The sequence below is a fragment of the Heliangelus exortis genome, chromosome 8 (assembly GCF_036169615.1).
Source record: "Heliangelus exortis chromosome 8, bHelExo1.hap1, whole genome shotgun sequence".
NCBI classification, from domain to species: domain Eukaryota; kingdom Metazoa; phylum Chordata; class Aves; order Apodiformes; family Trochilidae; genus Heliangelus; species Heliangelus exortis.
In genome coordinates this window covers 27,835,155-27,847,294 of record NC_092429.1, presented here as the reverse complement: position 1 = coordinate 27,847,294, position 12,140 = coordinate 27,835,155, and the positions used below count along the sequence as shown (strand labels likewise).

General features: G+C 54.0%; 1 protein-coding gene across 1 annotated transcript; it reads right to left on the bottom strand.

Annotated features, from left to right (window-relative positions):
• Positions 1-6,862: 6,862 nt before the first annotated feature.
• CRIP1 (cysteine rich protein 1) lies at positions 6,863-11,460 on the bottom strand. Its single transcript, XM_071751275.1, has 5 exons — positions 11,335-11,460; positions 7,835-7,929; positions 7,648-7,705; positions 7,478-7,525; positions 6,863-7,194 (listed from the first exon to the last, which is right to left on the bottom strand). The coding sequence occupies exons 1-4, from the start codon at positions 11,372-11,374 to the stop codon at positions 7,485-7,487; spliced, it is 234 nt and encodes a 77-aa protein (XP_071607376.1). The 5' UTR covers positions 11,375-11,460; the 3' UTR covers positions 6,863-7,194; positions 7,478-7,484.
• Between the last annotated feature and the right edge of the window lie 680 nt (positions 11,461-12,140).

Here is a 12,140-nt window from a genome sequence, read left to right as displayed (position 1 = left end):
GCCAGGGGGGGGTTGGGCTCTTTTCCCAGGCAACTCTCAGCAAGACAAGAGGGCACAAGAGGTCTCAAGTTGTGCCAGGGGAGGTTTAGGTTGGACATTAGAAAGAATTTCTTTCTGGAGAGGGTGATCAGGCATTGGAATGGGCTGCCCAGGGAAGGGGTGGATTCTCCATCCCTGGAGATATTTCAAAAGAGCCTGGATGTGGCACTCAGTGCCATGGGCTGGGAACTGCAGTGGGAGTGGATCAAGGGTTGGACTTGATGAGCTCTGAGGTCCCTTCCAACCCAGCCAATTCTGTGATTCTCTGATTCTGGTTTGGGGCAGGATGTGTCACCCGGGTGGTTTCCTCCCCGGTGACTCAGTCGGGGCTGCAGGAGGCTGTTTGTGGCCCTGCCATGGCAACCTCAGCCTCCAGACAGCTCCCGTGCTTGTGGCTCTTGCCAGAGATGATGCCACATCCCATTGCCTCATGCACATTGTATGTGACAAGGGCCACCTCGGGCAGCAGCACAGCTTCCTGATGTCACCTCAGCCCTGCCCTGCCAAGGGAGAGGTGAGAGCTCTGCTCCTGGGAAAAAAAAACAATTTTTTTTCTTTGGGTATTTTTTTTCCTTTTTTCCTGTCTTTTCCTTTTTTTTTCTTTTTTCTTTTTTTTCTTTTATCTCTTTTTTCTTTTCTCTGTTATTTTCTTTTTTCTTTTCTCTTTTCCTTTATTTTCTTCTTTTCTTTCTTCTTTTCTTTGTTTTTCTTTCTTCTTTTCTTTGTTCTCTTCTTTTCTTTGTTTTTTCTTCTTTTCTTTGTTTTCTTTTCTTTTTTCTTTTCTTTGTTTTTACTTTTCTTCTTTTCTTTCTTTTCTTTTCTTTCTGTTCTTTTCTTTTTTCTTTTCTTTTTTTTTCTTTCTTTGTTTTCTTCTTTCTCTTTTTTCTTTACTTTGTTTTTTCTTTTCTTCTTTTCTTTGTTTTCTTTCTTCTTTTTTCTTTCCTTTTCTTTTCTTTGTTTTTTCCTTTCCTTTCCTTTCCTTTCTCTCTTCCTTTCTTCCCTTTCTTTCTTTCTTTCTTTCTTTCTTTCTTTCTTTCTTTCTTTCTTTCTTTCTTTCTTTCTTTCTTTCTTTCTTTCTTTCTTTCTTTCTTTCTTTCCTTTCCTTTCCTTTCTTTCTTTCTTTCTTTCTTTCTTTCTTTCTTTCTTTCTTTCTTTCTTTCTTTCTTTCTTTCTTTATTCTTTCTTTCTTTCTTTCTTTCATCCTTTCTTTCTTTCTTTCTTTCTTTCTTTCTTTCTTTCTTTCTTTCTTTCTTTCTTTCTTTCTTTCTTTCTTTCTTTCTTTCTTTCTTTCTTTCTTTTTCTTTCTTTCTTTCTTTCTTTCTTTCCTTTCCTTTCCTTTCCTTTCTTTCTTTCTTTCTTTCTTTCTTTCTTTCTTTCTTTCTTTCTTTCTTTCTTTCTTTCTTTCTTTCTTTCTTTCATTCTTTCTTTCTTTCTTTCTTTCTTTCTTTCTTTCTTTCTTTCATCCTTTCTTTCATTCTTTCTTTCTTTCTTTCTTTCTTTCTTTCTTTCTTTCTTTCTTTCTTTCTTTCTTTCTTTCTTTCTTTCTTTCTTTCTTTCCTTTCCTTTCCTTTCTTTCTTTCTTTCTTTCTTTCTTTCTTTCTTTCTTTCTTTCTTTCTTTCTTTCTTTCTTTCTTTCTTTCTTTCTTTCTTTCTTTCATTCTTTCTTTCTTTCTTTCTTTCTTTCTTTCTTTCTTTCTTTCTTTCTTTCTTTCTTTCTTTCTTTCTTTTTTTCTCTCTTTCTCTCTTTCTCTCTTTCTTTCTCTCTTTCTTTCTCTCTTTTCTCTCTTTCTCTCTCTTTTTCTTTCTCTCTTTCTTTTTTTATTAATGCTCTTACCCCATGAAGGCAGAGGCAGGACCCAGGCTCTCTCCCAGCCAGACTCACTGCTTCCCACACTCCTCCTCCTCCATCTCGGGGCAGCCGGAGCTCCTCATTTCCCTCCTCTCCCCTCTCCCAGCAGAGGTGGTGGCAGAGCAGAGACCCCCAGCTCCTCTCCCTGCCCTTGCAACACAAGCTTTTCACATTTCACACCCAGAGCAGAGCAGGCAGGCTGCACCATTTCCTATTGCAAACAACTCCAGCTCCCTCCCAACACCCTCCCAGCTCTTCCCTACATCCATCCTGGCTCCCTCCCAGCTCTTCCCTACATCCATCCTGGCTCCCTCCCAGCTCTTCCCTACATCCATCCTCTCCCCTGGTTGGGACACCAGGCAGGGAAAGGCAGCAGATCAAACATCATTTCAGCACAGAGGGCTTTGTGTCCCCCAGCTGAGCATCTCTCCCTGCACAGGGGGAGGATGGTGCCCTCCAGACCACCCACCCCAGGATCCCTGCTGTGTCAGCAAACTCCAAGCAGCCACCTCAGGTGACAAACAAGCATCTCCTTGCCAGAGAGCAACGAGCAGCCTCCTGGCACCAAGTTTTGCCACTGGGTGCTGATCCTGCTGGCCTGGCACAGGTTCAGCACCTGCATTGCATCACAGAATGGGTGCAGAGCACTTGGTTCCCGAGAGGGCCCAGCGTGGCTACACAAATAAATGCTCCAGTGCAAGCTTTCCTGGACACAGTGAGTGGGTCTGCATCAGGCTTCTTTGTGGGATTTAGTGCCAAAATGTAAGGTCAGCTCCCAGCAGTTGGATGCTTGCTGAGGGCGTTGGCGTTTCAGGCCCTCTGATGCAAGGTCTGCACTTTCAGGATGATAAGTGAAGTGGGAAGGATTAGGGGAAAAAAAAACCAAAACATCTGAGACCTCACAATTCTCTCTTCTCAGGAGTTTCAGCCTTTTCTCTTTACCAAGCTGACTTCTCTCTGCATGGAAACTCCCTCTGCCCTCTTTCCCCATGGGTGTTTAACCCAAAACTCACCAGAGAAAGACAAAGGCTCTGGTGTGAAGCCTCCCCCTTGGAAACTCTTCCTGTCTCCTTGAACATAAGAGGCATGAAAGCAAAATGCAGCTCCAGGGCCTGATGCCAACTTTTCTTCTTGGTCTCCCTGCTGGGGAAAGTCACCAGGATGTAGCAAATGTCCTCAGGGTTCACCAGCAGTGGGAACAGGGAGGTGTGGACAGCCCCTTGTTCCCTGCTTAGACCTCAGCCTCCAGTGCCATGGTTCATGTTCTCATCTGCTTTTTCTTACACCCCCTTACCCAGAGCCCCTCTGCCTTCAGTATCTTCTGTTCCTTCAGATCCCTTTGCTGGGGATGTTGTTACCCATCAGGAATGAGGTTTGAGCTTGTCTGAGCTCCTGCTGCCCACCATGAGCTGTGCAGTCCCTCAAACCATTGTCTGGAGGAGTCTGCAGATGTCTGAAGTGTTATGAGATTGGCAGACACTTTTTCAATCTAAAAAAACCCAAAAAAACAAAAAAACAAAAAAAAACAGGGCTCATTTCAGCTTAACCCAAACCAGCTTCACATCCTCTAAGTGGTGGTGAGCTGGGTATCCCCATCAAAAAGCAGACCTCCTGCCACTGCTGTCCCCATGCCACATTTCCCCAGCCCTCCCTGTGCCCTTCTGTCCCTGAAGGGGTCACAGCTTTATTTGCAGAACCCCCTGGGCAGGGAAACAAAGAGCTCAGCACCCCACAGCAGGTACCTGGCCCTGCCATGAGGGTCCCCCAGGGGCTGGAGCCAGCATGGGTGAGACACAAAATCCCCACACCAGAGGTCACACCAGTGTCCCCATCTGTGCTGGCAGGGTGGTGGCCCTCCAGCATCCCAGGGAGGCAGCTTTGAACCAGATCCATGGGTTCTGTGGCACATTTTAGGCCAGAGGTGGGCAGCAGCCCCTTGCCACCCTGCCAGGACAGAGCCAGGACAGGGCAGCACCCTGCTGCAAGGCTCCCAGCCCTCTGCCAGCTGTGAGCTCAGGGACACATCTGTCACTTTTTTCGGATTAAGGGCTGTGCAATCTGTGCTGGGAGGAAGACACGGGGCCAGGGGACCCACACCAGCCCTTCCTGCCTGCCCTGGAAGATGAAGCAACACCAACAGCTCTTACAGATCAGCTGAAGGACCCCCCCCAAACCCCTTTCTGCCCCCCTCTCCTTCTGTGCAGAAAACCACAGAGAGAGGGTGGGGAGCAGTAGCAGCTCAGCCTCTAAACCCATCCTGTTTCCTGTCCTTTGCCAAAACCTCTTCTGCTTCCCTACCCAGGGCTTTGGGGCTCGCCCTCCCCCAGCTGCCAGAGAAACAAGAGATGTTGTTTGTTTTCTTTGTCACAGTGATGAAGTGTTTATAGCAACCATCTATAGCAACTTCACTGATCTCAGCCCAAGCTTCCGAAATAATAATAAAGGCACAGGAAGCACAGACTCTTCCTCCCAGGTTGGGTTTCAGGTCACCCAAGCAGCAGACCCTGGTGGCGGGCATCACCATGCTGGAGATCACCTGCCCCTTTTTGCTGTCCCAGACGGTCACCTCAGGGCTGGGACCTTTTCCTGACCCCATTTGAGATGGCAGCAACATCCCCATGGCTGTGGCTGCTGAGCAGGCTGGACCTGGGGGCTGGCAGCCACCTTCCCAGAGCCTTGCAGAATGGGAACAGCCAGCAGGGCACACCAAGCTCCACCAAAAACCTGGGATTTGCTCCCAGGTTTGCAGCACAGGTAGGCCCTGGCCTTCCAGGGAGGGAAGGGACTGTCCTTGTCCCTCCTCAGCTCCTGCCAGGGCTCAGAGCTGGCAGCATCACAGATGAGCTGTGCTGGCAGCCACGCTGCTGCCTGCCCGTGCAGCTCACACTTGAGGACACAGATTTACTGCTCAATGGTGAGAAGATGGTGCCCACCCCCCAGTGCCCTGCCTGAGCCTCACTGCACATCACAAGGGAGCACCTGGCTCAGGGAGAGATTTTCTACCCAAATGCAAGCCAGCTGCTGATGCTTCCTCTCCAAAGCCGAAGCAAATTGAAAAAAAAAAAAAAAAAAAAAAATCAGTTTATCGTGTGTTTTCTTTGACCAAGGTTCCTTGCGGCTGCAACCCGTGCCTGAACTGCCCATCCCCGCAGCATCAGGGCTGGAGCAGGCAGAGTGTGACTTGTACCAGCCCAGCCCTTGGTGGGGAGCATCCTGCCAGCAAGTCCTGGGGCTAAACGCCATCTCAGGGGGAGTGCCACGTTCCAGAGCAGGCAGAGAAAAAGGACAGGCAAGAAGGAGCTGTTTGGGGAATCGACACCCGAGGGCTTTGTCCCCAGAGCTTGCTCGAGGGAGGGACCCCCAGTTTAAAGCCACGAACCTGCACAGCACGGAGAGAGGCAGCTGCAGGATCGGGTTTGGCTTCTTCCGAGGTTTCCAGAGGTTTCCCGAGCGCTGTGCAGTTGGAGCATCCCTCTACGCCCTCAGGCAGGGAGAGCCGACCCCAGCCCCACACCCACACCACGCGTGGGGGTCAAGGAGCGAGGCAAAGAGCAGCCCCAGGCAGGACACTGCCCCTGCCAGCTCTGCAAATGGTCCCAGTAAGGGCTTTCAGCTGGAGGGCTGGATCGCCCCAGCCCCTCCCCGAGCAGCACTCGTGTGTCCAAACCTTTCACTGGTTCCCTGCTCGTCCCCTCTTTGCACCTGGAATTAGCGGCTCCTGAAAAGTTTTGGTGCAGAGCCCTTTTTTTTTTTTTTGGGGGGGGGGGACACCAGGACCTCGATTCATGGGTTCCTTCCCCAGCTGGATGCACTTAAATCCAGAGCCTTGTGTGTGCCATTCTTTTTCATGCTGGGGTTAAACTCTGTTCCAGCAGCACACTCAGGGCTGCTGGGGCTGGATCACCACTTGGCTTCGAAAGCCACATCCCCATCACCCCGGGGACAGGCAGGGTGCCAGCAGCAGAGCAGAGCAGGACAGGGGCTTGCTGGCTGGGAGCCCCGGGTGCTGGCTGCCCGGGAAGGCTGCTGGAAAGGGGGGGAATGGAAGGACAAGGGGCCAGGGAGCCTTGGTGACAGGCAGGGCTTTGCCTTTGACACAGACATTTGTTGTGGTGATGGGGTGGGAGTGCTGGCTGGCTGAGTTCGTGCCCCTGAAGTGTGTTTGGTGGGTGCAGAGCACACGGGAAGTTTGTGAGATGCTTATCAGATCAGACTGCTTCTGCCACTGAAGATTTTGACATTAGACATCTATCTCTGACAAGCCTGAGGGGTTTTGGCCAGCCCCCAGGAGGCTGGTGTGACAGTAAGATGTAGAGCAGTCTCTAAGGAAATACATGAATAAACTGTAGATAAAAATATCCCCGTGCATTATGAAGTATCTCTGAATATGTAAATGTGGTGGGTCAGGTTAGGGAAAGACATGGTTAAGAAGCCATTTTAGAAGCTTCCCTCAAGTTGACATCTTTTGGATCTGTTAAGTGCTGTTCTGCCAGCAGGGCAAAGAGGTTGAAACATTTGCAAACCACCTCTCACTTTGTCACCCTCCACCTTTGCCTTCCTCTCACAGGTAACCTCTGCTTTAACCCCCTTGCAAGAGGGGGGCTCAGGGCAGGAGCCACCATGCACCAGGCAGCTGCAAACGTAATGACACAGAACCTTTCCCCTGAGCCCTGGAAGACCAAGCACTGGAACAACCCCCACCACCCCCTTCCCACGGGGGATGCTCAGCCCTGGTGCCTGCAGCACCTGGGGGATGCTCCTGCCTTGCTCTTCTTGCTCTTTTTCTTGCCTCTAACAGCTTGGGCAGCCCCTGCGTGGGGAATCCATGGGCAGGACCCTGTGAACACCAGGAGGAAACCCCCATGGAGCCATCACACAGTGTGGGGCTCAGTCAAGCACTTAAGCAAGTGGCAAACACTTCACAAAGGAGCCCAGTGGGGTCCCCCTTACAGAGAGGACAGCCACTACCTGGAGGAAGCATCTTTCAGTCAGGGTTTATTAAAGATTGAGAATACAATTGTGGGTCCAGCCATGACAGCTGGGTGCCAAAAGCAGGGCTGGGTTTCGGCTGGCAGGGTGCAGTGTCCTGTCCAGGTGTCCTTCAGCAAGATCAGCCAAATTCCCTCTCCAGGGGGGCATCTGAACCTCCACGCTGCAGCAGCATTCCCTCTGGAGCAGAGCCCCTCTCCACACCTCCCCAGCCTGGGTTATTTATTGCTCTTCAGGTGCTACTCTAGTACAGGGTGAATTAAAACAAAACTGCGTGTCTGCTGCGGGGTGTTTGGGCTCTGCTGGGATCCCTGGCCCTGGAAAGGGATGGAAGAGAAGAGGGGGATGAAGTCAGGCTGGGCTGGAAGTGGAAACACACTAAGGACCACGGTGCTTCAACGGGACACAAAGCAAAAGCAAGTGCTGGTGGTAACTTGAGGACAGCAGAGAGGAGGAGCTGGAACCCATCAGGGTGCTCCCTGGCACCAGTGTGAGGACTGGGAGTCACAGCCAGCCCAGCAAGACATCACACCATGCCTGCCTTCCCCATTTCCCCAAGCCCAGGCAGCCAGAGGCAGGAGGGGAGCTCCAGGTACCAACCTGAAGTTTATTTGAACGTGTGGCTCTCAGCTCCTCCCCGGCCAAACCCTGGAAGAGAGAAAGAGAGAGCAGGGTCAGCATGGAATGGGATGGGGAGTGCATCCCACTGAGAGATGGGAACCCTGAGCCCCTGACCCTACCTCCCACAGCCCCAATAACAGGAACCCTACCTTTGGGTCCAAACAAGGCAGCATAGCAGGGGTGGTTGCAGTAAGGTTTGCCATCATGCTGCAAGGAGAGAAAAAGAGCATCAGCCCTGACTGCCCTTCAGCTCCGTCTCTGCCCATCCCATCCCACCCCCCCCCATTGCAGCCCCTGGTTTCGGGGGGCAGTGAACTTCTGGGCAGCAAACCTCACCTCTGCATGGCCTCCAGATGTCAGGGTCTTGTTACACTTCTCACATCTCAAGCAGGGCCTGTGCCAGTCCTTCCCCAGAGAAGTCACCTTCTCCGCTGCCATGGAAAGGACAGGGGTTAGCTGAGCCACCAAACAGGCACAAAAACTCAGGTTTTGGCAGGTTGATCTCCCTGCCATCGACCCCAGGGAGGACATTTTTGGGCACTTTCTCAAGTCTCTTTGGCCAGGACAGAGGTTTTCAAACTCAAGTGCTTGCTGTGCACACCCATTACCACACTCATCCAGCTCCAAAACTTCCCCACCACACCCAAGCTGAATATTGCTGCATCCATGCAGAGAGACTGACTGACAGACTTCCCTCTGTTCCACAGATTTGGGGACCTCCCCCCTTCCAACATCAACTCCAGCCAGCTGGAATCCAAGTGCCTGCTGGAGCTGGCAGTTCAGGTGGTGAACCATGAACCAAAGCCATCACTGCCACCACCACCCAGTCCCCTCCAGCTGCAGGCACCCTGGCCACAGCTCCCATTCTGCACACACCATGGAAAACCAGAGCAGGGCTGGAGCTTGGCCAGGGTTCAGGAGGCTGTGGATGGGACAAAGTTTGCTGTTTGCTGGGGCCAGGACGTGTTTATGGGGAGCAGGGTGGCAGAGCGGGGGGAGGGAGGGGATTTTTTGCAGCTGCACGTGCTCTTAATATTGCCAGCTGGGCTCCTGGGGATTTATTAAGTGAGAAAGCAAAGCTTTTCTCAGGAAGCCCCATCAGAAACAGGTCTGAGCACTCTTCCCGTGCCTGCAAAAGGAGGTCAAGCAAGGGGACTGAGTGGCTGCTGGCGACACGTGCCCCAGGGGAGCCCTCAGCAGCCTGAAGCACCTCCGTGGAGTCCAAATATGCTCACAACAGCTTGCACAAGGAGCAAACCAGTGGGTGGGAGCAGAGGCAGTACCCAAATGTCACCAGGCAGCCCTGCTGCCACCCCCCAGCAGCACAAAGAGCCTCCTGTGCCCACAGCCCATCAGGGGGTGCAGCATCCCCCCCCAGTCCAGGCAGCCCCAGCCTGGCTGCAGCAGGGCCCTCCCATCACAGGGTCCCTGGAAGGAGCTCAGCTTCCCTACCAGCACTAAATCTGGGGCAGGAGTTCTGCCAAGGCTCCTTGCAGGGGGGTCCCCTGGCTCTCAGCCATGCAGGCAAGAGACCCCTGGCCCCACAAACCCCATCCCCAGTCCTCTGGGCATCATCTCTTCCCGCACTCACTCACTTTTCCCGAGGGGTTTTGGACTGGGGGGTGCCCAGCCCTGTGCCCCCCCCTCAGTAGGACCAAGCAGTTCCAGAGAAAGGAGCTGGGGGGCTGGGGAGGGGTCTTGGTGCATTTGTGTCCAGAGAGAGAGAGCCTGAAGGGGTAGGAGAGGGGTGGGCAGGAGGGATGAGGTGCTTTCTGGGGAGGGGGCTCACTGCTGGATCTCACCTCCCTTGGCAGCATTTCCCAGTGAACTGGAAGCTGTGCCCCCCTCCCCCCCTCAGCCCCCATGGTCCGGATCACCCCTGTGCCTCTTTGGTGGTGGGACAGGACCAGGGGGGGCTGGGGCAGCCCCTGTGCCCCTGTGACAGTGACCGGGGCTGTGTCTGAGCCCCCTCCCCATTTCCCAGAGGGTACCCCCGGTGTGGGGGAGGGGAGCAGAGCCGGGGGGGTCCTCACTGCCTCCCCGGGGTGGGGGGAGCAGCTGCAGCTCAGGGTTGTGCTGTGCTCAGTGTCTCCCTGCTGCTGCCCGGAATAAAAACTTCGGCGGTCGGAAAAAAAAATTTTTTTAGAGCCTGGATGTGGCACTCAGTGCCATGGGCTGGAAACTGCAGGGGTAGTGGATCAAGGGTTGGACTTGATGAGCTCTGAGGTCCCTTCCAACCCAGCCAATTCTACGATTCTTCCTCACCCCTCCTCTCTACAGAGGTGATTTGGACACAAGCAGCCCAAGGCATGCTGAAGGAGGACTGCCAGGCTCCAAGAGCCCTGGAGCTTTCTCTGCTTCCTCTGCCAGTGCTCCTTATCTGCAGGCAGAGAAATCAGACTGTGAGCTCAGCCCTCCCAGCAGCTTTTGAACCCTCCTCAACCTCTCTACATCGATAGAGACATTTCGAAAGAGCAGCCTGATAAATGTCAGCCTAAACCACTCCTTGGTCAAACAGCCACACCTCAGTGTCCCCACGGCTGCACCCGCAGGCACGGAAAACCATGAGTGGGGTTGAAACAGACCCACAGGAAAAGGCAGACGCTGGCACCAACCCCTTGGTAGCTCCTGGTATCAAGCTACACGGGTAGAATTAGGTGCTCCAGGACCCTCAGTCACAGGAGGGAGCCACAAACTGTATTTTTCCCTCACCTCAAAACCAGGCTGCACATGGTGAGTTCAAGTTCAGGCAAAGTGATTTTCCCCAGCCACAGCAACCATGTCCCAGCAGCTCTCCAGGCAGTGCCCAGAGCAGCCCCAAGATTCCTCCCCAGGGTGGGCATCACTAATGGGCATCCTCTTGGGCAGGGAGAGGAGCCCCTGGGACTGAACTTCAAGAAGGTAGAAGTTGGGGCTCACACACAAACAGAGCAGGAAAAAACGTAGAGAGAGTAACAGAGGTGCCACGCAGGTCCCAGATCCCTCATCTCTGATAAATTAAAAAGCAGGGAGCTGCATCTGAGCTACTCCCTGCCAATGTCCTCAAGTCCAGGTGAAGCAGGGAAGGAGGGAGGGAGGTCTGGCCACCTGAGCCTGTTCCAGCAGGTGCTGCTGGCAGGGGGAGAGGCTCAATCCCCCCCAGATACCCTCAGCCAGGACAAGCAAGAGCACAGCTACAAAAGGGGAAGCAGCCTGGAGCTTCGGGGTCCCAGTCCCAAGGCAGGGCACCCAGCTGAAGCCCAGTGGCAGACAGCAGCCCAGGAAAACTTGTGGCTCCCCTTCAACAGTGGCTTAAAAATAACCCAGAGCTGTTATCTCAGGGTGCTAAATCACACAGGGCAGCCTGTGGGAAACCCACTGACCCAGGATCGTGCCCGAGGGAAGGATTTCCCTTTGGGAAGGTGTTTGCTTGCCTGACCAGGCAGCAGGGATGGGCCTTTGGGCTCCAAACTGGCACGGGGCTATGGGCAATGCTGGGATGGAAACAGGGCTGGGGTCCCATGCTGTGCCTCTCCTGCAGGCTGGGGGTACCCACCCTGCATCCAGACACCTTGGGTGGATTTATAGGGACACTCCCCCCTCCTCCAGGAGCGCACAGCTTTGAGAACCCCCCAAAATTTGCAGCCACGCTGTGCACAACATGGGAGCACCCAGGACCCGTGGCGCTGGGGTTGGCGGGGACCTGTAAGCACCGGAGTGCCGCGGGAACCTGCAGCTTTTGGGGTGCCCCGAGATGTGAATGCCGGTGGGATGCAGCATCGGGGGAGCTTGGCTGAAGCAGCCCCACAGCCCCGCAGGGGATGGAGGCAGCCGGGGGGGTGGGGGAGAGCCCTTACCGAAGTAGACCTCCTTCTGGCAGCGGGGACACTTGGGCATGGTCTCCTCTTGGCTGGGATCTGCTCGGGACAGGGCTCGTACCAGCTCTGGGATGCTCCCCCCCCGGCCCCTCCGGAGTCACTGCCCGCCCGCCCCGCCCAGATGTGCGGCCCCGCCCGCAGCTGGAGGCACCGCCCGGGGCTGAGACCTTCGAGGGCTCCCGGGGCGCCGTCCCGAACCTCTTGGGTCCCGAACCCCTTGAGTCCCGCAGCCCTTGGTTCCTGCACCGGTTTCCCCCTGCAATCCCTCCCCCTGCATCCCTCTCACCCTCAGCATCCTGCACTCTACACCCCCTCGCACCCTTTCCATCCCCTGCACCCCAGGCTCTGCACCTCGGGTCCCCTGCCCGTACTGGTGCTGTACTGGGAGCCCCACTGGGTGTAGGGTTAGGGTTAGGATGTGATTGGCATCTACCAATTCACCGGGCTCACAGAGGAAGACTTGTGGGGTGCCGAGCATCAGGGCTCACCCCCTCCAAGCACAGATCTGTTTTCTCCCAAAAACAGCAAAAGTCGATGCTCAGACAGGGTCCCCTGCCCGTGGGGAAGTCTGGGCTGGGAGATACAGCAAAAGGGAGCTGTAGAGCTGTAACTCCCCCTCTTGCAGGACCTCGGGAATGGCGTGGGCGCAGGGCTCTGCTGGCTGTGGGGAGAGAGCCCATCTGCAGGGCTGCCTTGTCATTTTATTCGGAGTGAGGACTTGCTGTTCCTTTGTGCTTGGCTGTGAAGGAAGTGGAAAGCCTATCCAAAGGTCTGTTTTGTATGAA